Here is a 27,363-nt window from a genome sequence, read left to right on the forward strand (position 1 = left end):
TTTTAACCCCATCTCTCATGCCCCATCTGTCCTGACTCTCCTGCAACAATTATTACCCCCCTTCTCCCACTATACATTGTCACATCATAAGATGTCACTTGTTTCCAAGGTGTAGAGCAGAAAGCAGAAGAGATTTCTAGACCCAAGCAAATGAATCTATAGTATCAGGTATCATGATAAAGTCAGGAAATAGTTTAGTTGTTTTGTTTTTTGTCTTTAGGGCCGCTCCCGCAGCATGTGGAGGTTCCCAGGCTAGGGGTCGAATCGGAGCTATAGCTTCCGGCCTACACCACTGCCACAGCAACTCAGGATCCCAGCCGCATCTGCGAGCTACACCACAACTCATGGCATACCAGATTCTTAACCCATGTGTGAGGCCAAGGATCGAACTTGCATCCTCATGGTTACTAGTCAAATTCGTTTCCGCGCTGCCACGACAGGAACTCCAGGAAATACTTTTGAAGAAGACTTCTTGATGCCCCTTAAATCAGCCTGCACTGCAGTTTTCTAACCAGGAAGGGAAAACACCTCCCCACTGGCAAGACCAGCAGGAGACCACACAACACACACTCTGGACCAGCCTTTCAGTTCACAGGCCACGTGAAGTCACACTTGGGCCCTTTCCTTCCCTCTCAAGCACCAAGAGCTCATATATTATCAGGTAGAGTTTATTTAGCCCAGTATTGTAATGGCAGGGGTACTAGCATGGGGCAGGGGGGCTTCCCGAGACACCTCAGTCATTCCAAGTACCACCTACCGGGTCAGGAAAGTCCAGACATTAGATCAGGTCCTAAAGCCCCTAGTTGCCCTGATACCCAGGGGATCTAGGGTGCAGGCTGCATGGATGGCTACACTGAAGACTGGGGATGATCTCTGAGTTTACAGGATGGGGAGCGGCTTAGCTGGGTGGAGTCTGGCTGTTAGGTGGGTCCTGGACTGGCTCGCAGGAGGCTCTTCCACTCTTGTCCCCTTCAGGGAAGACAACTGTGGCATATGTCACAGGCTTGGAGGTCATGACCTTAGGAGGCAGAGGAGGAAAAGAAGATGGGGATGGGGGCTTCTCCGGCAGGGGATCAAGAGGCAGGTTGGTGTAGGTGGTATTGTCGAAGGAAGGTGGCGAGTCGAGCCTAACGTATGGGATGTCCGAGGGCAAGTCAGCAGCTGGTCCAGTGTCGCCGGAGTGGTGGACCCCCGGGGAGGAGGCCTGTAACAAAAGCAGACAAAACAGGCAGAGGAAATGCCTTCCTCTGCCCCAGTTCCCTTTGGTGGGAAGCCCAGGACCACACTGGCTCTTAACTCCTGAATCCTTAGAATGGCAGTGGGCAGGAGGGCTTCACCTCAAAGATTTTCAAGCCCCAAGTTTCTCCCCAAATCTGAAGAGACGGGAGAGCAAGGAGGGAAGGCGGGAGAGCACTGTGGCCAAGTTTACAGCATTTAGGAGGAAGCTTTGGACCTCAACTGGGAACCAGCGTTTTCTCCACCCCAACATCTCATGAGTTCCAGGATGGTCCAGGGAATTTGGCTGGGGGCCTGTGGGGATCTCTTACCAGGCCTGAGATGCCACTGCTCTGAAACTGTCCACAGACACCAAGCCTGTTCCCTGGCAGGACAAGGGACAGAAGGGCAGTTTGTTTCCTGTGCTGACGCACTGTCCCCCCCACCCCCACTTCAGAAAACCTCAGAAACCTCTGTCCTGGTTGGTCCATATGCACCTTCCCCACTCCCACCAGCAAAGTTTCCCCACCTCCTCCGTCTCCCCAGCCCCCGCCCCAGCAGCCCTAACTCTCCCTTCCTGGTTCCACAGCTCCCTGCTCCTGCCTCCACTCAACCCATCTCCTGAAATCCCCCACCTGCCCCAGGTATCCATCCCCAGTTCTCCTGTCTCACCTTCTCCAGTTCCTGTCTCTCCCCACTGCATCTCCTTCTCCCACCTCCATCCCTCAGCCATGGGAGTTCTAGGGTCTGGGGCCCTTCCCGAAGCCCATCTGTATGGGGAACAGACTTAGACTCCCAGCCTCAAATGCAAGACTGGCTGGTACAGGACAAGGGGTCATGCCAGTTCAGGCAGGTAGACAGCTCCTTGCCTTTCCTTCTTGCCATCATGGTAAACAGCACCACTGCCACCACCAGCAGGCCCAGCAGGAACACAGCACCCCAAATCAAGAGTCTGCTGAGAAACACAAAGGAGTGGGTGAGCTTAGCCCTGAATCTGGTGGGCAGCTGCTTGCCACGAATCCCAGGGAAGTGGCAAAGAAATGCAGTTCTCAGTGAGCCGTGGTTGGGAGAAAGTTTCCTGGAATGGCATGAGGAGGGCAGAAGAGAGACGGATGACCAGGGAATCCTGGCTGGAGATCCTTGGGGGTAAAGGGGTCGGAGAGGATGAACTAGGATGGAGAGGTCTGTCCATCTACCTGCCTCTGGAAGTTCTCCAGGGGTGGAAAGAATGGTACAGTTTTCCTCTGATGTAGTCTGGGGCTCTAAGCAAGCCACCACGTTCACCTCCACCCTTTTCCCAGCCACCCGGATACAGTCCTTGTCAGTACCTCTTCTTATCCAGGCCGGAATCCAAAGGGCTGGCACTGCCCGCAGGGTCCGAAGAGCTGTCAGCCAGACTCCCAACCTGATAGGTCTCCTCCTCCTCCTCCAGGCCAGGAGCTGAGTCAGAAGGAAAAACTTCATGAGCACAGGCCCATTGTGAGCAAGGTTCAAGGGCCGGTTGAGACGTAGGTACTGGGAGAGCGGAGCTGAGGAAGGAGAGGTCCCCAGTAAGAAACACAAAGAAGGGCCACTTGGGATGTTCCTTAGGGGCCTCTCATTCTGGAGGTCAGTGAACGGCCTCTTTATCTTTTCTGGTTATGAATATGCTCCCTTTCCCCTCAACCCCCAGCTCCCAACCCTCCCCCCTGCATTTCTCCTCCTCTACCTGCTCCCCCTGTACCCCTCTGGTCTAATCAGGCTGCTCAGACTATGCCAAAACCCCACTGGGTAAGCCGTGCCCACCTCCCTACCCCACCCCAGAGTAGGTCCCTCTGCGCTCTTCTCATTGGACACCTGGCACCTGGCTCTCATGACTTGGTCTCTAAAGAGGCCTCAGCTCCACCTGCTAGACCTCTCTGCACACATGCAACCCTGGGACCCCCTTGCAGGCTGATTGGACCCCATCCCAAGTTCTGTCCTCAGGAGCTAAGCCCTGATGTGACACAGTGCCCAGCCTTGCTTGGACCCTGAGACTTGGTTTAGTGACAAGGTTTCTGTCCTCCCAAGAACACGCTCAACTTCTGGCTGTCGGACTCGGGGTTGGTTTCTCGGGGCCTGAGGATCTGCCTTGAGAACACTGTCTCCCCAGCCACCCCTTCCCAGGGCATCGCCTTGGTACAACTTGCCTCACGGACTTGTAACCTTGACTTACTAGACCTTAGACTGTGAAGGAAGGAGAAAAACAAAGGGTGACCAGGGTTAACAGGAGTATATCTGTAATATAATTAATAACTGGGGACTTGAAAGAGTCTAGTGAGTGACACCTTAGTCCATCTTCATAATGAACAAATGGAAAAGAAACCAAGAGAAAGAAAAATGCCTTTCTTAATTTCATTATTTTGGGTATTTGGCACAAATTACTAGGAAAAGGGAGACCTGAAAATGAAAAAAAAAAAATCAGCATCCATAAGCAGAAATTAGGCCAGTCTCTGCTCCGTCAGGTAGCTGACCATTTTCCTGAAAGAACATTTTTTTAAATTATGTCTTATTTTGTTATTTAATTATTATTATTATTATTATTATTATTATTATTATTTGGTCTTTTTGCTTTTTTTGGTCTTGGGCTGCTCCCGTGGCATATGGAAGTTCCCAGGCTAGGGGTTGAATTGGAGCTGCAGCCACTGGCCTACGCCAGAGCCACAGCAATGCGGGATCCTAGCTGCATCTGTGACCTACACCACAACTCACGGCAACGCCAGATACTTAACCCACTGAGTGAGGCCAGGGATTGAACCTGCAACCTCATGGTTCCTAGTCGGATACGTTAACCACTGAACCATGACGGGAACTCCTTAAATATCTTATTTAAAGTATTTTAACAATACTTTAAAATGTTCTTTCAAAAAATGTTTAGACATGAGAATTAAATATCTTATTTAAAGTATTTTAACAATACTTTAAAATATTCTTTCAAAAAATGTTTAGACATGAGAAAGTAATAGGCCGTGAAAATGAAACCGGGGAAAATAAAGTACTTTCTATACTGGAAACAGGCTTGAGAATACTGACTGAATTTTTCTGCTTTTAAAACTGAATGAGGAGTTCCCGTCGTGGCGCAGTGGTTAACGAATCCGACTAGGAACCATGAGGTTGCGGGTTCGGTCCCTGCCCTTGCTCAGTGGGTTAACGATCCGGCGTTGCCGTGAGCTGTGGTGTAGGTCGCAGACGCGGCTCGGATCCCTCGTTGCTGTGGCTCTGGCGTAGGCCAGTGACTACAGCTCCGATTCAACCCCTAGCCTGGGAACCTCCATATGCCTCGGGAGCGGCCCAAGAAATAGCAACAACAACAACAACAACAACAACAAAAAGACAAAAAAAAAACTGAATGAGGAGTTCCCATCATGGTGCAGCAGAAACGGATCTGACTAGGAACCATGAGGTTGCAGGTTCAATCCCCGGCCTCGCTCAGTGGGTTAAGGATCCAGTGTTGCTGTGAGTTGTGGTGTAGGTCGCAGATGTGGCTCTGATCTGGTGTTTCTGTGGCTCTGGCACAGGCCGGTGGCTACATCTCTGATTCAACCCCTAGCCTGGGAACCTCCATATGCCGTGGGAGCGGCCCTAAAAAGAGACAAAATACAAAAAAACGAAACAAAAAAAACAAAACCTGAATGAGTTGAAGGAATTCAGGTGTGAAATGTTCCCTGCCTGTAGGTGAGGCATGTACTAGATGCTCAGTGAAGACTTTTAAAAAATTAAATAAGATATAAATTCAGTGATTTGCAAACCATCGAACTTATGGTTAGAGGAACAGAAACCTGGAAGATTAAAAAATTCCAGGAGTTCCAGTTATGGCTGAGCAGTAACAAACCTGACTACTATCCATGAGGACCTGAGTTCGATCCCTGGCCTTGCTCAGTGGGTTAAGGATCTGGTGTTGCCGTGAGCCGTGGTGTAGGCCAGCAGCTACAGCTCTGATTTGACTCCTAGACTAGAAATTTCCTTATGCTGTGGGTGTGGCCCTAAAAAGAAAAAAAAAAAATTATAAGGAAAAAAAACCAGCAGCAAGTATATTGAAAATGCTGGATGAGAAGGCCAAGGCCATCGGTGGGGAAAGAGGAGTGACTTCCTGTGGGGAGACCCACTTGTGCCGCAAAGGCCGGGCCGGGGGGCGGGGGGGCACTATTTGGCTCTTTTATCTCCGACTTCTCACTCAGTTTGGTTTCCGTTCCCTGCAGAGCTGTCAAAAGGATATCTTCTCCCAATTCCTCCCCTACCAGGACCTCCGGCCCCCAAGGACCCAAGAATAGCAGATGGGGGTGAGAAGGCAGATCAGAGGGGTAGTGACCAGCGAGGATAACTCACCTGCAGGGAGCACGTCCAGAGTGACTTTGTGCACAGTCTGGGGCCCCGAGGCCCCCTCCACCAGGCAGCCGTACTCCCCGGCATCCTCCTCCTGCAGGGTAACCATCTCCACCTGGAGCAGGCCACCCCCCAGGTCGGTGAGAAAGATGCGGCTGCCAGCCGGGGTCCGGCGGTCCACCACTGACGACACCACGGGCTGGCATACCCCCTGCAGGAACCGGCACCACACCTTTCGAGCCCTGAGGTCCTGGGGTCGGTAGTGGCACTGCACCAGGATGGAGCTCCCCACAGGCGCCTGCAGCAGCTCAGGGAGGCTGCCAGCCGAGCCCTGGCCTGAGGAGGGAAAGTCGAGGAGAGTAGGGCGGGATGCGTCCAGGCCCATCTAACTGCACAGGGCACCGGGATCTAGAGATCGACCTTCTGGGCTTACACCTACTATTGTTGCCATGTCATGCCAGTTATTCCTGGGTGTGGGGAGTGATCATGGTCCCTTCGGAACCTTACCTGCTAGTCCCAGAAGCAGCAGCAGGAGCAGGTGGGGGCCCATGGCTGGGAAGGGAGATGTCCTCTCTGGGGCTTCCTGGGGGCACTGACACAACATTCCCCTGGGGGCAGGAAACTTTTGTCTCAGATAGTCACGTGGGGCTCTCAGTGACCATGGGGTGGGAGGCAGGCACTGATGGGCTCCTCCATGGGTGGGGATAAGGAGCTCTTCCCAGCCCTGGTTGGCTCAGCACTCAGAAACCGACCCTGAGGGTAGGGGTGGGCAAGGCAGGGTGAGAATGCCAGAGGTCCTGGGCCCTCTAAGGAAGGAGGCCGGAGGAGGATCGTGGTGACCAGAGAGCAGCAGGGAGAGGGGAAAGGTGATCTTCAGAGAAGTGCAAAGGTCTGAGGATTCAAGATCTGAGGATGCAGAGCTGCAAAGGAGCCAAGTAAAGTGTCCTTCCCATGGCCCAAGGCCATCCTGATTTTAAATTCAGGAGTTTTGGGGGGAGGGGGTGGCACTCCTGCAGTATATGGAAGTTTCCAAGCTAACGGTCAAGTCAGAGCTGGAGCTGCCAGCCTTCACCACAGCCACAGCCACAGCAGGTCTGAGCCACATCTGGGACCTACACCGAAGCTTGCAGCAACCCTGGATCCTTAACCACTGAGCAAGGTCAGGGATCGAACCCATATCCTCATGGATACTAGTCAGGTTCTTAACCTGCTGAGCCACAACAGGAACTCCCTGATTTTAAATGCTGTGTGGGTGCCAACCCCGAGCTCTCAGGAGACTGTCGAGGAAGTCCCACCTTGATGGTGTGCCCTGGGCTGGCCTGTCTTCTTTCCCTGTGCTGGGCGCTCCCTAGACACTTTCAGTGTGGACCCGCTCTCCAGTTCTGGCAATTGCTTTGATAAATACTTCTTTATTTTCTTTCCCCCACTCTGTTTTTCTAATTAGTTGGATAGTGAACCTAATGTGTTTATCTTATTTTCATACCTTTTCTCTATCATTTTCCATTTTTTTGTCGATTTTGTTCTGATTCCTCAAAGATATCTTCCATCTTTTTTCATCCATCCCTCTGTCCTTCAAGTTTTTATCCCTTCGTGTTTTTAATTTAAGAGATTTCTTCTCCAAGCATTTCTTATTTATAACATATTAATTGGTTTTTTTGGCCATGCCCACTGCAGCAACCCGAGCCACTCTATTAATTTTGTTTCATGTTTGCACTGTCCTCTCTGTTGAGAGGCAGTTCTCCATGAATATTTTCACGTTTCTGCATGGTTTGGGCTTTCTAGGAAAGGGAACCGCCCAAGCTTTGTTCCAGGGCAATTGAAGAACTGACACAGCTCCGGAGTCAGTGTGTCAGCTCCAGAGAGATTCGCTTCCCTCCTTCCCCTCTCTCCCTGGAGAAGATGAGTTTACGTCCCAGAATAAAGGTCTCTCTCTAGAGAAAAAGATGAGCCACTGTGCCAGGTGCTCCATATAAACTCGAAGTCTCATAATTTGGGGTTCCTCTCTCATGATGAAACATCTAATCCTCATTCACACCCCTTGCAGAACTGGGGCTTGTGGATCCTGCTAGGAGTGTGAGCAATAAACCTTCTGACACCAGGGGGCGCGCCTGTGCTCAGGGAGACCAGAGCTGGCAAAGGGGCGTGGCCGGGAGCTCGCACTGCCCTGATCTGGATGTCAAGCGGTAAAGGGGTGCTACCCTCCCTCCTTCCTCCACTCTCCCTCTCTCTGCCCACCCCACCCCGCTTCAGGAGCCGAGGAGCTAGGAATGGGAACTGGGAGCAGAAGCCTGAGGAAGCTGGCTTCTGTGTTGAGCTGAGCCTTGTGGACCTGGTGACAGGGTGACCAGGTGTCGCTGTCTACCTGGGGCCGAGCCCTTTTCCGAGACAGGACTTCCAGTGCTAACCCGCAGAAAACCCGGCTAACTGGACGGCTGTGTCGCCCCAGTGAGTAATGAGGGGTGATACATACGTCTGTCAGTCCAGCCAATATGTATCAGGGTTTCTTTGATTTCCTTACAAGAAAATTATTTTCACACTAACAAGCCACCTGGGAATGTCGTGTGAAGAGGAGACCTCTCTTCAATATTAATTAAGTGCCTAAAATGGATACAGTCCACTGCTGGGCGCCCAGGACAGAGGTGACCAGGTGGACCCTGGCCTCTGGGGCGGTGTCCTGTCACTGGACCTTAGAGAGGAGGAAGGAAGCCAGGGCTTACCCAGGACCTACTATGTGCCAGGCCTGTGGCCAGGGACTTTAATGTTATTCCTCTCGGCCTCATAAAAAGTCACCAAAGTAGGGCTGTTTGGGTTGGTTTGGTGTTGGGTTTTTTGTTTGCTTTTATATTCAAGGGCCCTGAGGCTCAGCAGAGTTAAGGAACTTACCTAAGCTTTCTTAGTAGGAGGCAAACTTGAAATTGGCAAACGCTTTCAGTTCAGGGTGTGTGCCAGAGAGTCCAGGGCAGAGGATCCCAGGGCAGGTGTCTCAAGACATAGCAGAGCTGGAAGGAGAAAAGCCTGAGCTCCCAAGAGAAAGAAAGTTCCAGCACATTCTACTGCCAGGCGCTTGGCTGGAGGCTTCCTTTCCCTGCCATCGCCCTCGGTGCCCAGATGGGGTGGAAGGGAGGTGGAGTGGGTTCTGCTCAGCCTTGGACCGTATACTGTGCCCATGTCCGCAGGAAGGAGACCACTGTCCTGGGACTCGATGGGCAAGTTTCAAGGGCTGCTGAGTCAGGGAGGCCAAGGACACACAGACTGGACCAGGGTCCCAGAAATGGGGACAGAGGCCCAGAAGTATCCTCTGCAGGTGTGGATGAAGTGGGGTTGGAGCAGGGCTGCAACCAGGGGAGTGATGTGTTGATGTGAAGCTCCTTCCTAACGATTCAACACTCCAGGTGTCCACACCCATGACAGGTGGCAGCGCAGCCACATGTGGCCATGGCCAGAGGGGCTTCGGGGCTTCCGCCTCCCCGAAGCCAGGACTGAGAGCCTGAGTATGTGCCCACTCATTTTCTCCCCCTGGAGGCAGCCCACCCCCAGAAAGTCTCTGTCCCATTGGCCCAGGTGCTAGGTGTGCCTGCGAGAGAAGTGAGGTTCCCAGAGCTGCCCTGGCTGTTCCCTGGGCCCAAAACACTCTCCCTGACATGCCCGAGGTTCACTTCCTGCATCTCCAGGTGTTTCTCAAGTTGTTCTTCTGTCTGCTCTAGACTTGCGTCATCCCCTGTCTGCGCTCCCCGTGCTCCTCACCATCTGACTTTGTTTTGCTTTGCTTTGCTTTTTAGGGCCACACCCGTGACATATGGACGTTCCCAGCCTAGGGGTCTAATCAGAACTATGCCAGCCTACGCCAGAGCCACAGCAATGCCAGATCCGAGCCACATCTATGACCTACACCACAGCTCACGGCAACGCCAGATCCTTAACCTACTGAGCGAGGGATCGAACCCGTGTCCACATGGATACTTGTCAGGTTCGTTTCTGCTGGGCTGCAACAGGAACGCCCCGTCTGAGTAACTTTATTTTATCTGTCTGTCTGCCCTCTTCCTGCTAGGACAGGGCTTCATACGAAACCAAGCAGGGCCCTGTGAGTCCTCTGGGCACACAAGCCTTTCTGTGTCCCTCATTTCTTATTTTTAGGGAGTAAACTTCAGTCTCCATGACCTTCCCTGAGTTCTAAAAAGTGGGTTCAATTAATTGCTAGTCAGGGAAGGGAGGGGATGCAGAGACCAGGGAGGAGCCGTCAAGAGACAATAGTGCAGCTTTGGGGCAGGGTCCTCCTTCAGGAATACAGAGAACAGTATCTTTGAGTTCTGCAGAATGAAAACCCCCACAAATGGAAGATGTTAATGAAGCGTTCTTCCTTCCAGAAAGAAGGACCACCAGACCACGGATCAGCAGCGTTGAAAACAATGCAAGCTTGCTTCTACCCTGATCTCTATCTGCAGTCCTATTTTTCACTCCTCAAACTATAAAACCACCTCCCAATCTCCCATAGGGAGTCTTTGAGGCATTAGGCTGCTGTGACCCTCCTTTGCCCCAAACTGTCTCCGTATTTCTATTCGGCACCGGTGCGCAGAGGCTGAGTTCCGCCAACACGTGTGGACAGAGATCTTTGCTTGTTTTGTACACTGTTGTGTCTCCAATGCTTAGGTCAGTACTTGGCACAGAAAAATATGTCGAATAACTGCATGAATAAGGGAGGAGGATCGAGCTGGAGGGAAGGGCACCTTGAAGGCCAAGTGAAATTTGGATTTCCGGGCTCTACAGGGGACCCTGGGTCAGTCCATTCATTTTTGGGCCTCTGTTTCCCTTCTGAACACGGAGGGGCTCTGACCAGTAGTCCCAGCCCTGGGACGCCCCACTCCACAACCCAAGCCCCTGCCATTTCTCCAGGGAGGGGTAAACATGAGGAGAGCAAAGCTCTCTCTGTTTTGGAGATGAACGGATGAATCAATTGGGAATTGGATGGACTTGGGTGGCGGGCAGGTGAGGGGTGCCAGAAATAACCCTAGGGAACGGATGGGCAGGAGGCAGGAAGGCAGAGGAGAGGTAGCTAGAGAAATCCCATAGGAGGAGGCACAGCTTGGCAATCGGATCTCTGGGAGGGAGAGAGGAGGAGAAAAAGACTGGGCAGTTTGGAGCCTGTGGGAATGGAGGCGATACCCATCACCTCCTCGGCCCCCATCTCACTGTAACAAAGCACTAAAACGGAGGATGTTTTACAAATTTATTAAAGTGAAAGTACATTTTCAGGAAGCGAGAGGGGACTCACGTGCACGCAGGTTAAAAGGGACTCACTCTGCAATAGCTTTATACCCCACAATGCGGCCTGAAGACCCGATTCCATCTTCTGATTGGTCTTCTGATTGGTCCTTATTTGCGTGGGGAACAGGTTATTTGGTGGCTGGGTGAGGAATGGGCGACATTCCTTCTCTAGCAGGAAGTGAGCAGCCCAGGCTGGTCCAGGTGGGGAAGGGGCACGACAATGAGACGTGTTCAGAGGCTTTGGGGTTTGATCCCCTTGAAGGGGACTGGAATCCTATAATTAGGAGACGAACGTGGTATCTTAAAACCCTTGGCCCCCAGGAGCCAGATCTTTCATTTTATCCTCATCCAAATTCACTCTCCTGGCCCTGGGGCCAAAGAGAGGGCCTTCGTGACACCCTAAACCATCAGTTAAACATGAAGTCTTGGGTTTATTTGTATATTTAATGTCCAATGTCCAGAAGTTGGTAGATGTCTTCCCAACTTCCCACACGCGTGCCTGCACGCACATGCACACGCGCGCACACACACACACACACACACACACACACACACACATCCCCACTTCCAGAGGCCAGAGGAAGCAGGGTACAGGCAGAGTGGCCTTTTGCCAAAGCAGAACCAGGAGACTCAGTGGCCAAGGGGTGAGTGTGCTGGCTGGGCCGGTCCATGCAGACCTCTGCCGGCCTCTCCGCTTCTCTCACGTGTCTCTCAGCTCTGCAGCAGAAAAGTCCTCACTCAGGCCCTCTTGCCCCACCTCGCTGGCCCCCACCACCACCGTGCTCTCCAGGCTCACCTGTCAAGGTTTGGTCCTGGTCACTGCTCTCGCCAAGCTCATCTGTCAGGGTTTGGTCCTGGTCGCCTGGGTCATGGCCACAGTCCAGCCCACCGGCTGGGGATGTCCTCTGTTTGTGCCCATGCCAGGCTGCAGCCCAGAGGGCGCTGGCTACTAGAAGCTTGCTGAGAAAGACGCAGGCCAGGAGGAAAAGGGTGGAGGTGGGTGGGAAGAGGCTCTCCTCCGAAAGGTTCCTTGGAGAAACAAAGGGGCCACGTGGGAGGTGGTGCAGAGGCCCACAGGCTGGAATCTGCCCTTGGAGAAGAAACAGGGATACCCCAGGAGCTCCAGGGGCTCAGGACACCTCTCCACTCAACACCATCCTCGCATGAGGCTTTGCGGGGCTTGGGGTAACCTGGAGCCGGGAGACCTGAGTTCTAGGCATGGACCTGCTCGCCAAGTGCTTTTAAACAACCACCTCCCTCAGCAAGCAGTTTTCTGCCTCCATGATGGTATGGTGTAGAGTGTGTGTGTGTGTGTGTGTGCGCGCGCGCGCCCACGTGTGCACACATGCCCACACGTGTGTTTCATGGTTCTACTAACAATGTTGAAACACCAGTACACTGTCAAAAACCAGTCAGTCCAAACCGACTCTGGTCCCATCAGGGGAGCAGAGATCTGGGGGTCCTAGTTTTGTTCTGGCCTTTAGTACTAGGTTTGGGGGGGTATTTGTTTTGTTTGTGGGGTTTTTGTTTGTTTGTTTGTTGGGTTTCTTTTTGCTTTTTAGAGCTTTACCTGTGGCGTATGGAAGTCGAATTGGAGCTGTAGCTGTCAGCCTGCACCACAGCCACAGCAATGCCAGATCTGAGCCACGTCTGCAACCTACACCACAGCTCACAGCAATGCCGGATCTGTAACCCCCTGAATGAGGTCAGGGATCCAACTCGCATCCTTTTGGATACTAGTCGGGTTCATAACCTGCTGAGCCACAAGGGAAACTCCAGTACTAGTATTTTAGTACTAAAATACTAAGACTTTCATTGTTGCTGAATTGTGGGGGTGCCTGAGCACTGCTGGAGGATGGGTGAGGGGAGGCTGACTGTCCAGGAGCCTTGGAGCAGCTGGTATTTTACAAACCATTAGGGAAGTTTTGCAATATTCTAAAAACTGGTGCAGTCATACCAACACACACTGGCGTTGTAGGGGTGTCTTTACAAGAACCTGTGCCGACCCTTTCATGTTCTAATTACCCTGGAATTTGTGCTTCTGAGACCCAGCCTCCACCCAATGCCTGGGCTCTGCAGCTTGAAGGTCTGACCAGGGATCTCAGGAAAGACTCATCACCGTACCTGGAGATGCTGTGCTCCATCTGGACATCCTGGAAGCTCTTGGACTGGGATTCAAGGGGGTCTGTGGGAGACAGAGCTTGTGACTCTCTAGCCCCTTCCTTGATGCCACAGTGGGTGGGGTGAGGCTTGTTAACCTCTCTGAGCCTCAGTTTCCTCATCTGTAAAGTGGGGCACTTGGGAACACCTTTTTTTTTTTTTTTGTCTTTTTAGGACTGCACCTGCAGCATATGGATGTTCCCAGGCTAGGGGTCAAATTGGAACTGCAGCTGCCGGCCTACACCACAGCCACAGCCAATGCCAGATCTGAGCCACGTCTGCAATCTATGCCACAGCTCACGGCAATGCTGGATCCTTAACCCACTGAGCAAGGCCAGGGATTGAACCCGCAACCTCATGGATACTAGTTGGGTTTGTTAACCTCTGAGCCACAACAGAAACTCCAGGAACACCTTCGTAATAATAGTGCTGCCGTAATCATTGCAAGCGACCCAAATAGGTCCAACCTCCCACCAGAGCTCAGAAACCGCAACTCCCACCCTCCCATCATAGCAGGTCTTTTTGAAGATCAAACGAAACAATTGGTGTTTTTGACAATCCGGTTTGAACTGTCAAGCTGTCTACACCACCTACGGATTATTCTTATTCTTATTCTTGATCATTATTATATTATTTTCCTGCTATCATCTTGGGAGTGGGCTGAGCCTTAGACCCTGATAGGACTGAAAATCTGCGTCTCCTCTGCCCCTCTCCCCCGCCACTTAGGAAAGTGATGGAGGTGGAGTTTGGGATCTAAGGCATCAGTCTCCTACCCTCCCCACCTTAGACAAATGTGACCTTTGATCTTCACTTTCATGATAAAGGGCTGCATTGGGGGGAGGATTTGGACAAGGGCAGAGTCAGAAAAGGGATGGTAACCCCAGATTTGTCCTCCTTTGGGACACAATCGTGTTCTGGAGACACCAACAGAAGGCTTTCCCAGAGGGCCTCCCCGCGTAAGCTCAGGGATGGGAAGGGCCGCATCTCTGCTCTGTCTCCCCAAGTCAAGCCTGAGATGAGGATCCAGGCAATTAAGCAGCAGGGGGCTGGGGCGAGGGCTGCCACTGACCTCAAGTGCTTTTAACTCTATCATGTCATTTGTGGCTCACGGGAGCGAGCCCTGTGGAGTCAGTGGCACCGACACCACCACCTCCAATTCAAGATGGGGAGATGGAGGCCCAGAGAGGAGAAGCAGGCTGCCCAGGGTCACAGCAGGCATCCTCCCTAAGGTTGTTTCTCCCCAGACCAGGCCAGTGATTAATCTATGCTGGTAGGTCCTTGGGTATTTGGGTGGGAGAATCAACGGAATTCCTCCTGTTCCTTAAGGACCTCCTCGTGCTCGCATCCTAACCTGATGACAAACCGATCAAGCTGTCTGGGGGAAGGAGGACTACCGCTAGGTCCTACCGCACCCTGTGCATATTAGAGAACTGTGCCCTTCCAGCAGGTCAGGGAGTCCTCCACCAGGGAGCATAGCTAGATTGTGACACCCCCCCTCTTTGTGCAGTGAGCAACTGCACCACCATCCACAGTGGCCCTGAGTGGGGGAGCGGGGGACAAGATCCACACTATGGGATTTCCCAGGGTTCCCCAAAGCCCCGAGGCTGGTCCTGTGCACAGACCCCAAAGGCATGAGCCCTGGCCCAAGGGCAGGCCAGGGTGCAGTCAGCTGCCCACTCACCAGCCAGCACCTCCACCAGGACCTTCTTGAGGGTGTCGGCCTCGCTACCGTGGAGGCTCTGGCACTGGTAGAGGCCAGCGTCGTGGGCTTGAAGATTGCGCAGCGTAATGGTGAGTGTGCCGCCCAGGGCATCGTCCGTGATGGCCGTGCTCCCGTTGCGCCGCTTCAGGAAGGACAGCAGCCAGGTGGGGTGGGTGCTGACCACGTGCTGGCACAGGCCCTCTTCGCCCAGCTGGCGGCACCAGGCTTTGCGTCTCCCCCAGTGCTTCAAGGAGTTGTAGGAGCAGGAGACCCGCAGGGACTGGCCGGCCGTGCCCTGGAACACCGAGGTGTTGTGTGCCCGGGACAGCTCTGGGGACGAGACACCCATTCACTTACCAAGTGGTCACTGAACAAAAGAGACAGACCTCCTCCCCTGAAAGTATGCAGGTTCCCACACACGTTGCGAGGAGGCGGCACAGCCCAGGGGTGTATTTATAGGAAACTGGAAACCAGGAAACTCCAGTCCTGGGTCTGGCTTTATCACCATTAGACTTGCTGGACATCCTTAGAGAAATGACTGACCTTCTCTGGGCCTATTTGTAGAGGCATTTGGTCTTGTTTCGTTTTTTTTTTTTTTTTTTCTTTTTCTTTTTAGGGTTGCACCCACGGCATGTGGAAGTTCCCAGGCTAGGAGTTGAATCACAGCTGTAGCCACTGGCCTACACCACAGCCATAGAAACGCCAGATCCGAACCACGTCTGCGACCTATGCCATGACTTGCAGCAATGCCCAATTCTTTAACCCACTGAGCAAGGCCAGGGATCTAACTCTCATGATCACAGATACTAGTTGGGTCCTTAACCCGCTGAGCTACACGGGAACTTCCAGAGACATTTGGTCCTGAAGTTCGGCCATTCCAGTCTGTACTCTTCTCCCTGTCACACGGGATCAAGCCCTCTCCCCCTCCATCTCAAGGGAGCATGGCCAGTGGTCCTCTCCAGGCTGGGGCTGGTCCCATGGGGGGAGGATGGGGTGCTGGGCCCCCCTCCCCACCCCCGCCATGCTTGCTTACTCGGCAGCTGCCCACGCTGGTACCAGCCCTGCATTCCCCTCTTTCTGACTTTTAGCTTCCAGCTTCCCTATTTCTGTGGCTTTGTTCCCCTTTCAAGGGGATGCGTCTCAGAGCTATTTTGGAGGGAGACATGAGGCTGCTATTTTCGGGACCCTCCTTGGGGAGGGGGGACATGGGCTGAGAGGACCAGTCTATTGCTAGGGCAGGGGCTCTAAGAATCACCCAGAACCCTCTGCCTCAACCTCCCCTCTGTGGGTCCTCCCTTCACCCCATCTTCAACCACGTGCTGACAGAAACGCCTAAGATTGGAATGAGGAGCTGGCGGCCTGCCTTTTGCAACCAGAGGGACCTGGTGAGCAGTGCCCCCTCCATCACCCTGCCCATCCCTCTGCCTCCGGGCAGGCCAATGCGCTCCCCTCCCCCCACTCCAACTCCACTGAGAAGCTCCAGCTCCATCACTGTCATCAGACGGTCTCTCCTCCCACCAGGTGTGCCTATTGCTCTGGGGATGCAAGAGGCATCCTTCCCCCAACGAGGAAAGGCCATCATGTGCAAGAATCTTGGGTACCAGTCCCCTCAGCTCAATCACAGAATTTCCAGTCCCTTCACCTCCCATCTAGGGCTGCGAACAAGAGGACAGAGCATGGGAGGAGCACCCCAAAGAGGCAGATTCCCAGGTCCAGGTTCTTTGCACCCCCGCCCCCTGCTGCTCCTTCGGGGATAATGCTTAAGTGATTCATAATTATAGGGGGTCTTATCAGTGTCTCCCCCAAACTCCTCCAAGCTACTCACCAGGGCTTGAGATGCCACCATGAGAACCCCTTCCCTTCCCAGGTGTCCAGACCACCAGCCTCCGGTACCCTGTGTGCATGAAGAGTCTGTGCACAAGGAGTCTGACAGCAGGTTCTGAGACTGCGGAGGGAGGCAGGCAGGGGGCACTGAACACCCAAGGACTTCACCCTCTTCGGAGCTTTTGCTCAGTGCTCCCCACCCACGCAGTCTCCATGGAGTGGAGGAAGGGGAGGGAAAGATGGCAGCAGAGGGAGGGAGTCCTACCTGCAACCCAGAGCAGGAGGAGCAGCCCCAGAGTCTCCATGGCCCCCTTCCTTTGCGGAGGACAGAGTCGGGGCACCTTGTGCAAGATCTCGTCTTTCCCTTGAACTGCAGAAAGGAGAGCGTCGAGCCTGTCAGGCGCTGCCCACAGGAACTGACTCCTGGGGATTGAGCAATGTCAGGACTGGGATCTGGCTTTATGCTTCAGGGAGGGGGTGCGGGGTTGGGGAGGAAAGGAGAGGCGGAGCCATCGTGCAGCAAGTTAATTTTTGCATGTGGTGCAAGATTTATGATCTGTAGTTGGGGTTTGTTTGTTGCTTTGTTTGGGTTTTGTTTTTTGTTTTGTTTGGGTTTTGGCCTATGGATGCCCAATTTTACCATCATCATTTGTTGAGATTATCCTTTCTCCATTGAATTGCCTTAGTATCTTTCTTTTCTTTGTTTTTAGGGCCACGCCCACGGTATATGGAAGTTCCCAGGCTGGGGGTCAAATCGGAGTTACAGCTGCCAGCCTACGCCACAGCCACAGCAACACAGGCTCCCAGCCTCTTCTGTGACCTACACCACAGCTCACGGCAATGCCAGATCCCAGACCCACTGAGTGAGGCCAGGGATCGAATCCACATCCTCATGGATATTACTCAGGTCCATAAGCTGCTGAGCCACAACAGGAACTCCCATGAATCTTTAACTTACTTTCTTTCTCTTTTGGGCTCCATCCCGGCCTCTCATTCCCAGATCCTTCCTATCTGAGAAAAGGGTAGTTTTTACTCCTCTAAGACTCACAGCAAATGGCAGGCACCTAGAAATCTTTGCTAATTCATGCATATGAATTTACAGCACATGTATCCCCAACTCACTCTTCTCTCTTTTTTGACATTTTTTTATTATAGTTGATTTACAGTGTTCCATCAATTTCTGCTGTACAGCAACATGACCCATAGATACATATTCTTTTTTGTCACATTCTCCTTCATCGTGTTCCATCACAAGTGATCAGTGATCAGATAGAGTTCCTTGGGTTCTACCGCAGAATCTCCTTGCTTCCCGTTCCCCACTTCTCTGAGTTGGTGCTAATTGCTAGTTCAATCCCCTAATTCTCTTATCTGAGCACAGGAACGTTTCCACACTGCTCCACTCCCAAGCACCAGTCCTTCCTTTGCTTTTGCTGCACATGAGTTCAAAGATAGCTGACACTTCACATTTGGGCACAGAGATATTTCCCCCTTTATTCCACCATTACAGTCTGAACGCCATCATTCACAGCTGCATGCATTTATTCGACTGCCAAGTTTGTGCTCGAGAACTCGCGTCTCTTGGAGCCTCAGCGTTCCTGATACGATGGTGACCACTGTTGAGGAAAGCCTTAGGACCAGAAGCAGGACTGGCCCCATAATATGCTCCCGATGTCTAATGTTGGCTGAGACTTTGCTGCTGGGTAATCGTTTTCGGAATGCCTGGAGGTTTCCTAGTCAACTCCCCAGAGCAGCTCTTCCAAAGCATCACCATCCTCAAACACATCCCGGCTCCCTCCCCTTGAATAAATCAAGATTATCATATGTGAAGGTCCTCACTCTTTTTCAGATTCTGTTATCCTCCCATCCCCACTTTTGCCAACCAGAGTGGCCAGAGAAGCCCCAGGGTCCTGTCAGGACCACGGCCAGTACCCAGAGCCTCCTTGGGCTGGGGAAGGCTGTGGCTGTGGCTGCAACAGCAGGCAGGCAAACGGGTCTTTCAAACCTGGAGCAACTCAAACTCTCTCCAGGCCCACCCTCCTGCCCAGCCCTGCCTCTCCCTTCCAGTATCTTCCAATTCTACCTGCTCCCTGCCCCCAACCTGTCCCCCCATGTCTAACAAGAGCACAGTCTCACCTGTCCTGAAAACCACTTATTTGTCTCTGCTACCCCTTCGATTGCTGCCCTTTTTATTACTGTGTATTTCTTTTATTTTTTAATTCTTACAGATGGATTTGCTATTCACGCTCTTCATTGCTTTTTCGAATCTGATCCTAAGAAGTCACAAGGGGCTTCCTCCCGGTCCTCGCCTTCTTGGCTTTTCTGCTGCCTCTGACACCCTTGACTATGGGCTGACACACACTCTCCCTGCTCAGTCCCTACTTGGCTCTGCTGCGTCCTAGGAGACTGACCCTCCTGGACTCCGTCGCCCAGGCTTACTGCTGGGTGTAGCCAAGGAGAGACCTTGGCTGCAGTTTGGAGGCCAAGGGGAGTTAGGCGTTTACTTCTCTACCCCCTCCTTGTCTTCTGGAATCTGGACACGGGCTGCATTCCTCTGTAGCCACAGCTCCTATTGGTGGTCTCTCTCCCACGCTCGCTTGGCTCCAGTAACACCTTTCCCTCTGCCTACTCTTTCAGGTCTGGGGGGTTAAGCAGCTCCACGTATTTGGATGCATCACCAGCCTGTCCCTTACCGGCTCCTCTTCTTTGCCCACTCCTCGGTAAAGCACTCTGATAAAATGACTGACAAGGCAACCCTTTCCTGTGAGTCATCTCTTCCTAGAAGGGAACTCGATCTACCAGCGCCTCCTCCTCCTTGCGTTCCTTTCCCTCTTCTAGAGAACGGGAGAGCCTGGCACTCTCTTCTCTGAAGTACATGCATTTATTCCATAATATTTTCCAAGCACCTGCCACGGGCTGAAATGGAGCAGGACCCTATGGTCCTTCCCGCCATGTCCTCTCCCTGACAGAAGTCTGTAGAAATACTTTAGTCAAAGAATACGTTTAATCAGAAAAGGGAGGAAATGCAGAAGCAAAGGAAAACAGTCAAATGAGACCCAATAATAGTTCAGTCAATAAGCAAAGTCAAAGACCTTTAGTTCCTCCCCCTCAAGGGCTACAGATCATATTCGGAGCCATAGCCTGTGAGCTGCCTGCAGATACTGACACCCCCATCAGGTGGAAGACGTTAACTACACGATGAGCAGACCAGCTGTGACATAAGCTGCCACAGCTCTGAGAACTGGCCTCAAAGAAATAGGAACCAGAGTTCCCACTGCATTTCAGCGGAAATGAACCCGACTCGTATCCATGAGGACGCAAGTTCGATACCTGGCCTCGCTCAGCGGGTTAAGGATTCCATGTTGCCATGAGCTGTGGTGTAGGTCACAGACGTGGCTTGGATCCTGTGTTGCTGTGGCTGTGGCTGTGGCATAGGTTGGCGGCTACAGCTCCAAATCGACCCCTAGCCTGGGAACCTCCACGTGCTGCAGGTGTGGCCCTAAAAGACAATAAATAAATAAATAAATAAATAAATAAATAAATAAATAAATGAAATGGGAACCAACTGACCCTGGAACTGAAGACTAACTGTGCTTAAGACAATCAAGATGACAAGGGTCAGACGACCACAGGACTCATTTCTAGATGACTGTCAGAGCTGACAGTCCTTTTTGTGCATGTAGTCTCCGCCCTCCACCTACACAAGCTCTTGCCCACGGACTGTCACAGAGGGGAGTCAGCCTTTGGACCGGAGTCTACTCACCACCCCCCACCATTGCCAGCAAAAGCAAAATTTCCTTTTCACCAACCTTGCCTCTTTATCGGCTTTAGAGCAGGGAGCGGCCAGACCCCATTTTTGGTAACAGCGCCAGGCACCACGTCAGCTGCTAGGAAGGTACGATAAATAAGGAGGCAGTGCCTCTGTGTCACTAGACATGAGAGTGACGTTGGTATTGTCAATCCATACAGGCTGGATTCTAGAAGGTGGATACCTGGGTTTGGGGCGTGAGGGGAGGCTCTCAGAGGAGTCATCAGAGAAAGTTTGGGACATACCTGGCCATCTCATCTGGAAAGGCACACCTGGGCTTCTGGTCCAGGGATCAGCTGAGAAGTCAGGGTACCATCAGGGTAGAAATCACACCAGGCTTTGGGCACAGAGATCTGCCACATGAGGCCTGGTCTTGCCCTGGCTGGACGCACAATGCCTCACAAATGAAAGAGAATTGTTAGAACATTGCAGCCTTTCTGAAAAGATAGAATAAATGTTCCTGGCTGATCCTCACTTCTAGCACCGACTGGTCCCCACATGGTGGCACTGTTTCCCTGGTTTGCCCTGACCTGAGCTTGGTCCTAAGTCCTTCCCTCTGCACTCAGCATGCACTGGGCAATCAGGGACCAAGAGGGAGATAAATCTTGAGACCAATGTGCATTTAGACCAGCCCCTCCAAACATGGTCATGAGACGCTATTAAAATTACTCTAGGAGTTCCCACAGTGGCTCAGCGGGTTAAGATCCTGACATAGTGTCTGTGAGGGTAAGGATGCAGGTTTGATCCCTGGCCTCACTCAGTGGTTTGGTGATCTGGGTTGACACTAGCTGCAGTGTAGGTCACAGACGTGGCTCTGATCCAGCATTGCTATAGCTGTGGCATAGGCTGGGAGCTGCAGCTACGATTTGACCTCTAGCCTGGGAATTTCCATATGCTGCAGGTATAGCCATAAAAGGAAAAAAATAATGAAGTAAAATAAAATAAAATAAAATAAAATAAAAAACTCTAAATTTTGAGACCTCAGCAGGAGCTCTGGAATTATCATTTGTGCCTGGATTAGAGTAGAAAGCAAAACAGCCTTAAAGCCAAATTAGTTGCTGCAAAATTGACTCAATTTGCTGAAAAAAAATTTAAGCAGAATTTTAAAAATCTCAATTTAGAAAAATTAGATAAATTTTCAAGACCTGGTATTGAAATTATAAGACTCAAGATTTAGGAGTTCCCATCATGGCTCAGCGGCAACAAATCTGACTAGGAACCATGAGGATGCAGGTTCAGTGCCGGGCCCCGCTCAGTGGGTTAAGGATCAAATGTTGCCATGAGCTGTGGTGTAGGACACAGATGGAGCTCAGATCTGGTGTTGCTGTGGCTGTCATGTAGGCTGGTGACTACAGCTCTGATTCAGCCCCTAGCCTGGGAACTTCCATATGCCTTGGGTGTGGCCCTAAAAAGACAAAACAAACATTAAAACCCTCAAGATTTAACAGTGCTTAGTAAGCAAATGACATATACCAATGATATCAACAATTATTTGGTAAATACTTCTTTTTTTTTTTTTTTTGGTCTTTTTGCCTTTTCTAGGGCCGCTTCCTGCAGCATATGGAGGTTCCCAGGCTCGGGGTCTAATCAGAGGTATAGCCTCTGGCCTATGCCACAGCCATAGCAACGTGGGATCTGAGCTGTGTCTGCGACCTACACCACAGCTCCCGGCAACGCCGGATCCTTAACCCACTGAGCAAGGCCAGGGATTGAACCCACACCTTCATGGTTCCTAGTCGGATTTGTTAACCACTGAGCCATGACGGGAACTCCAATACTTCTTGTGAAGTCAAAACATCATACTTCCAAGCCATAAGCAATGTCCCACAGGTTGTGCCCAGCTTTAAAGGGAGGTTACATCTGCAACAAGAATAGCTATATAAAATGTTCTCAGCATTTACAAAGTGTTTTAAAAACTATATTCAATTAATTTTTCAAGGCAAAAATATATAAAATTTCACTCAGAAAAAGTAAAAGTTGTCCATAATCCCAACACTTAAAACACACTTGCAGAAGTTCCCATGTGGTGCAGAGGAAACAAATCCAACTAGGAACCATGAGGTTGCGGGTTCGACCCCTGGCCTTGCTCAGCGGGTTAAAGATCTGGCGTTGCCGGGAGCTGTGGTGTAGGTCGCAGACAAGGCTCAGATCCTACATTGCTGTGGCTGTGGCTGTGGCGTAGGCCGGCAGCTGCAGCTCCAATTCGACCCCTAGCCTGGGAACCTCCATATGTCACAGGTGCAGCCCTAAAAGGCAAAAAAAAAAAAAATCATAATTAAAAAAACCAAAATCATGTTGAATAAACTGTTTTAGCAAAGTGTAGCTTTGTGGAGACTGGTCTAGAATAGCCAGTTATTAAGTCATAGCTTCTAAGGAATGTCGCATGCTTCCACCAACTGCCGATCTGGGTCCTCTGAGGAAAGGGCTCAGCAGGCTCACAAAGGGCGATTTGAGCCCCCACCATCACAGAGGAATGCAGGAGAGGATTTGCAACTCAGAAGTTTTTGGGAGAAATACTGGGGGACTCAGGTTAAGGGGGACCCCGACCTCCCATTCTGTCACTTAAGGTCCTTACTCTCAGGGGCAGGTCCAGGCCCTCAGAGCCCTTGGCTACTACACCCCTCAGCCCCACCTGCTGGGGCCTCACATCTGTCTGGCTATCTGGCTGTCTCCTGTCCGTCGGCATTTCTTGACCCTCATCCAGCTAGTGACCCATCTCAAGCATAGCCCTTTGAGAGAAGGTTGGGAATCAGGGTCAGGGGTAAGGACGCCTGAGAATGGACCAACAAGCCAGTCTTGTTTAAGTCTGAGGAGGGTCCACGATCATCACAAATCAATTTGTGTTTGTAGCAACAAAAATGTTCTGAGAAATGGAGTTCCCGTCATCGTGCAGTGGAAATGAATCCGACTAGGAACCATGAGGTTGCAGGTTCAATCCCTGGCCTCACTCAGTGGGTTAAGGATCCAGCTTTGCCGCGAGCTGTGGTGTCCGCCAGCAGCTACACCTCCAATTGGACCCCTGGCCCGGAAACCTCCATGTGCTGCGGGTGTGGCCCTAAAAAGACAAAAAGACAAAGAACTGTGCTGAGAAATGTGTGTGGCGGGGAAAGAAGAACCCACAGGGAGCCAGCCAGGTTCTGCCCCTGATCACCTAGTGACCTTGGGGAAGGGACTCCTGTTTTCAGCTGTGAGAGGGTTGAAGGAAGTGATTTTTAGGGTCTTTTGGGGCTCTAACACCTTGTGATTCAGGAAGTCTGAGTGGCAACACAGAATGAGAAAGAACTTAACCTGGGGTACACCAGACAGATGGTTCTGAGACCAGTACTCCACAGCAACAGAACCCCGAGTCCTTTGCCCTGAGTTCAGCCATGATGAAAGAGCCTGAGCTGAGGGCATCTGGCTGGAGAATCGAGGCCCCCGGGACTTGTCCATGGCCTGGGACAGTGACTAAACACAGTTCAATGACGTGCTGATGTTTTCCTGCCTGGGTTTTCATCTTTGAGCCTTGCTGGGGCAGGTACCAGCGTCCCTGGCGATGTCTCATCCTCCACTTTCCACAGCAACTCTGGCTTCTGTTCCCAGGAGCCTGAGAATAAACCCTCAGGTCACGATGTTGTCCAGCTCCTGTTCATCGTCATCAAATAGAAACGTGGAGACAGAGTTTGGGGAGTAGAAAAGCATAGATTTATTGCTTTGCCAGGCCAAGGAGGCCACAGCAGGCTTGTGACCTCAAAACCGTGTCTCACCCTAGAGGTGGGGAAGTGCGGAGTCTTATGGTGTTCAAGGAGCAGGGCGTGGTCAGCTTATGGACAGTCTTCTGATTGGTTGGTGGTGAGGTCATTGGGAGTCAGCATCATCAACCTTCTGGTTCTGAACAGTCTGGGGTCTACATGCTTGTAGGCAGCATACAGTTAACTTCCTCCGCCTGGTGGGGGCTTCAGCACATGCAAAACATCTCAAATGACACAGCTCAGAATGTTAACTACAGCCCTTGAGGAAGAACTTAAAGGTCCTTGACTTTGACTAATGGCTAAAGTATTATTATTTTATCTTGCTTGACTGTTTTCCTTTCTTTCTTTTCTTTTCTTTTTTTTTTTTTTTTGTCTTTTCAGGGCCACATTCACAGCATATGGCGGTTCCCAGGCTAGGGGTCCAATAGGAGCCACAGTCACCAGTCTACACCAAAGCCACAGCAATGCAGAATCCAAGCTGCGTCTGCGACCTACACCACAGCTCACGGCAACGCTGGATCCCTAACCCCTTAAGCTAGGCCAGGGATTGAACCCGCATCCTTGTGGATCCTAGTTGGGTTCGTTAACCGCTGAGCCACAACGTGAACTCCCTTTTTCCTCTCTTTCTGCATTTTCTCACTTCTCTGATTAAATTTATTTTTGGCTAAAGTTTTTCTACAGACAAAAGGCAAGCTGAGGACATGGTGGGGGTCTATTCTGGGAAGGCCCCATAGGATCCTGCTTGGTTATGAGGGAGCCCCCAGCTGCCACTGCAGGGCTGTGAGATGGGACCGCTGCCCTGCAGGGAGCCACCTTCTTTGTGTCAACATTCAGAATGTGCCCCAGAGCCAGCCTCTGGTCCCTGCCCTCCCCTCCCCTAGCCCCCTTTGTGCCCATATCACCAAGCCATCTCCCCCTCCTCTTGCCCTCTGCCCTCTTGCCCTGCCCCTCACCTGAGACCAGAAGCACCAGCAGGAAAGGTGGCAGCAGGTGTGTGACCTCCCAGGCCACAGGCCCTCTTCCTGAGTTGGGGTGGGGACGGAATCAAGGGAACAAGGAAGTTCTTGAGGAGAAAGAGCCGGAGCTGGGGGGATTCAGCCCAGCTACCAAGACTGCCTGGGAAGTGGGGCATGGAGAGGAGGGGGTGGCCTTGGCATGCAGGCAGGACCCTCAGCTGCAGGTGCTCCATCTGGGACTGGCCCTAGGCTCCAAGGGCCTCTGGCTCCCTTATGCCCACCTCCTCCCCATCAGCCTGTCTCCCTCCCACTGGGGTGAGGAAAGCCGCGAGAGCCCAGGAGGAAACTATGGTGAAATTGTAACAGGGAAGAACAAACCTGACTCCATGTTGGATCTGCTTCTTTTGCTTTAAACTTTGTATCCCATTATGCCTTTGCTACAAGTTAGGAATATTGCCTGTAGCCTGAAATAGATAGGATAGCCCATTCTCAAGGCTCTGACCTTTAAAGGTGTAACATTTCCCCATTCATATAGAGATAAAAAGTTGCAGTGCAGAGAAGAGCATTTGTTTTGTCTGGAAGTTTACAGGAACATGGTGACCTGACCTTCACAAACAGCTTCAAGAACAAAGGATTCTGACACCACCAAGTTTGCAGCAAGCAACCACACCCTCTCCCCTTTCAGTATCAAAGAAGCCTGAAGTCTAACTCAGATGAGATGGTTCTGTGGAAAGTTGGTCATTCTTCGGAATGAAGTCACCATTCCTTCCCTCGATACGTTGTCTCTCGATTTATTGGCCTGGCATGTGTGTCCTCTCTCGATTTATTGGCCTGGCACGGGCTGAGCAGTAGGAGCTTGGACTCGATAACAAATGAAGAACCTCTTTCTCCCTTCTTTCCTACCACTGCCTCCGAAGCCTCAACTTTCTACCCCGCCACCGAAGAACAGGGGGCTGAAGGTAAGCAATAGAATTAGGGGACCCTCCTGAGGTCCCCAGGGCTCAGAGACTTCCAGCCCGGAGGAGTTGGGAAGTTCCATGGGGGTTGAGGGAAGAGAAGGGAGATGGAGAGTCTTTTCCAGGCATGGAGGCGCAGAGAGGGTCCCCAGCAAGGGTGGGAGAGAGCAAAGCTGGGGCATCAACGCCATGGGTGCAGAAGGAAGGGGAGGAGGGAGGAGGAGAAAGAGGACCTCCACCCCACAGGTCACCCATGTGTCCCAGCTCCCAGCCGGCCACAGTCTGGTAGTACTTGTTGAAAGGTCGCGCTAATCAAGCACCTTTGAAAAAATTAATTGTCACCAGATGAGCTACAGAACATAGTCCTCACAAGCTGTCTATGGATAATAGAGAAACAGCAAAGAAGAGACGAGTGTGTAAACTATCAGCGGAGCAGGTTGGGCTTGTGGGGAGCAGACTCTTCAGCAGCAGTGAGTGGCCCTGGGAGGTTCAAGGTGCTCGGGACCAGGCTGGGGAAGCCAAGGGGGGGAGAGGTCAAATGCCCAAGGGACAGGAAGCTCAGGTCACTGGGGATGGGAGACCCTTCAGGACTCGCCAAGGAGGTGGGGACTACATGGGCTTCGCATCCCTGTGTCAATTGGGGGGGTTGCCTTGGGAGGTGCCCCTCACAACAAGGGAACAAGGCGACTTCCACCCTCACTACTTTTCATCAGCCCGAAGGAGCAGCACAGCAGGCGTCCACCCACCCAGTTGGATGCAGACGGGAAGCACCAGTTTGCAGCCATTTGGGACCATGAACTTCAGGCTCCCTGGTGGCCTCAGAGGGGGAGGATGTGTGCTCTGAAGGCTCCCAGAAGCGAACACCGAACATCCCTTGGGGGATGGGTTTCCTTTATTTGTTCCTTCCTTTGGCCAGGACAGGAAGTCTTTCGCAGGTGTGTCCCCATTGTCACAGCCCACGGCCCAGGAAGCGTCCGCGTGTGTCGGCCACCAAAGGTGGCAGCAGCGCTGACCTGTCTGATATCCGACCCCGCCCTGCATCTGCCAGGCATCTGGGGTCCCCTGGAGCCGAGAAAGGCAAACAGGAAGGAGGACGTGGAAGGAGGGTGTTTGGGGGGAAAAGTCCCAGAGGCCTGGAGGTCCAGGGAGGCCACCCAGGCCTGTAAGAGCTGGGGACCCAGAGGACAGGGTCTGCTCCTCCTCGTACCCTGTGTCCATCCTCACCACGGATTCACAGGGAAGCAGGCTCCATGGGTGGGGGGGGGAGGTCCCCCTTGTCCCCAGGAGCCCCTCATCCTGGGCAAACAGAGGAAGGTTGACCCACCTAACAGCTACTGTGCATAACATCAGGGCACAAAGGCCTCTGCCAGGGTCCAGACCCATCTCCTGGGGCCTGAGCATGTGTTCCTCC

At 52.1% G+C, this 27,363-nt stretch overlaps 2 protein-coding genes across 4 annotated transcripts; both read right to left on the reverse strand.

The window, feature by feature from the left end:
- Positions 1 to 652: 652 nt before the first annotated feature.
- Positions 653 to 6,147, reverse strand: TREML1 (triggering receptor expressed on myeloid cells like 1). 2 transcript variants are annotated; one of them, XM_047796227.1, is made up of 6 exons: positions 6,064 to 6,147; positions 5,560 to 5,892; positions 2,544 to 2,655; positions 2,085 to 2,170; positions 1,548 to 1,600; positions 653 to 1,204 (listed from the first exon to the last, which is right to left on the reverse strand). In XM_047796227.1, the coding sequence occupies exons 1-6, from the start codon at positions 6,104 to 6,106 to the stop codon at positions 899 to 901; spliced, it is 933 nt and encodes a 310-aa protein (XP_047652183.1). In that variant the 5' UTR covers positions 6,107 to 6,147; the 3' UTR covers positions 653 to 898. The 2 variants fall into 2 exon arrangements, with proteins under 2 accessions (XP_047652183.1, XP_047652184.1); XM_047796228.1 differs by having other exon boundaries at positions 2,085 to 2,167; positions 6,064 to 6,143.
- Positions 6,148 to 10,765: 4,618 nt separating this feature from the next.
- On the reverse strand, positions 10,766 to 16,919 carry TREM2 (triggering receptor expressed on myeloid cells 2). Of its 2 annotated transcripts, none has more exons than XM_047795537.1 (5): positions 16,770 to 16,919; positions 14,660 to 15,010; positions 12,943 to 13,003; positions 11,615 to 11,847; positions 10,766 to 11,092 (listed from the first exon to the last, which is right to left on the reverse strand). In XM_047795537.1, the coding sequence occupies exons 1-5, from the start codon at positions 16,807 to 16,809 to the stop codon at positions 10,947 to 10,949; spliced, it is 831 nt and encodes a 276-aa protein (XP_047651493.1). In that variant the 5' UTR covers positions 16,810 to 16,919; the 3' UTR covers positions 10,766 to 10,946. The 2 variants fall into 2 exon arrangements, with proteins under 2 accessions (XP_047651493.1, XP_047651494.1); XM_047795538.1 differs by lacking the exon at positions 10,766 to 11,092 and adding an exon at positions 11,363 to 11,535.
- Positions 16,920 to 27,363: the final 10,444 nt, after the last annotated feature.

This window comes from Phacochoerus africanus, chromosome 9 (genome assembly GCF_016906955.1).
Source record: "Phacochoerus africanus isolate WHEZ1 chromosome 9, ROS_Pafr_v1, whole genome shotgun sequence".
Taxonomy (NCBI): Eukaryota; Metazoa; Chordata; class Mammalia; order Artiodactyla; family Suidae; genus Phacochoerus; species Phacochoerus africanus.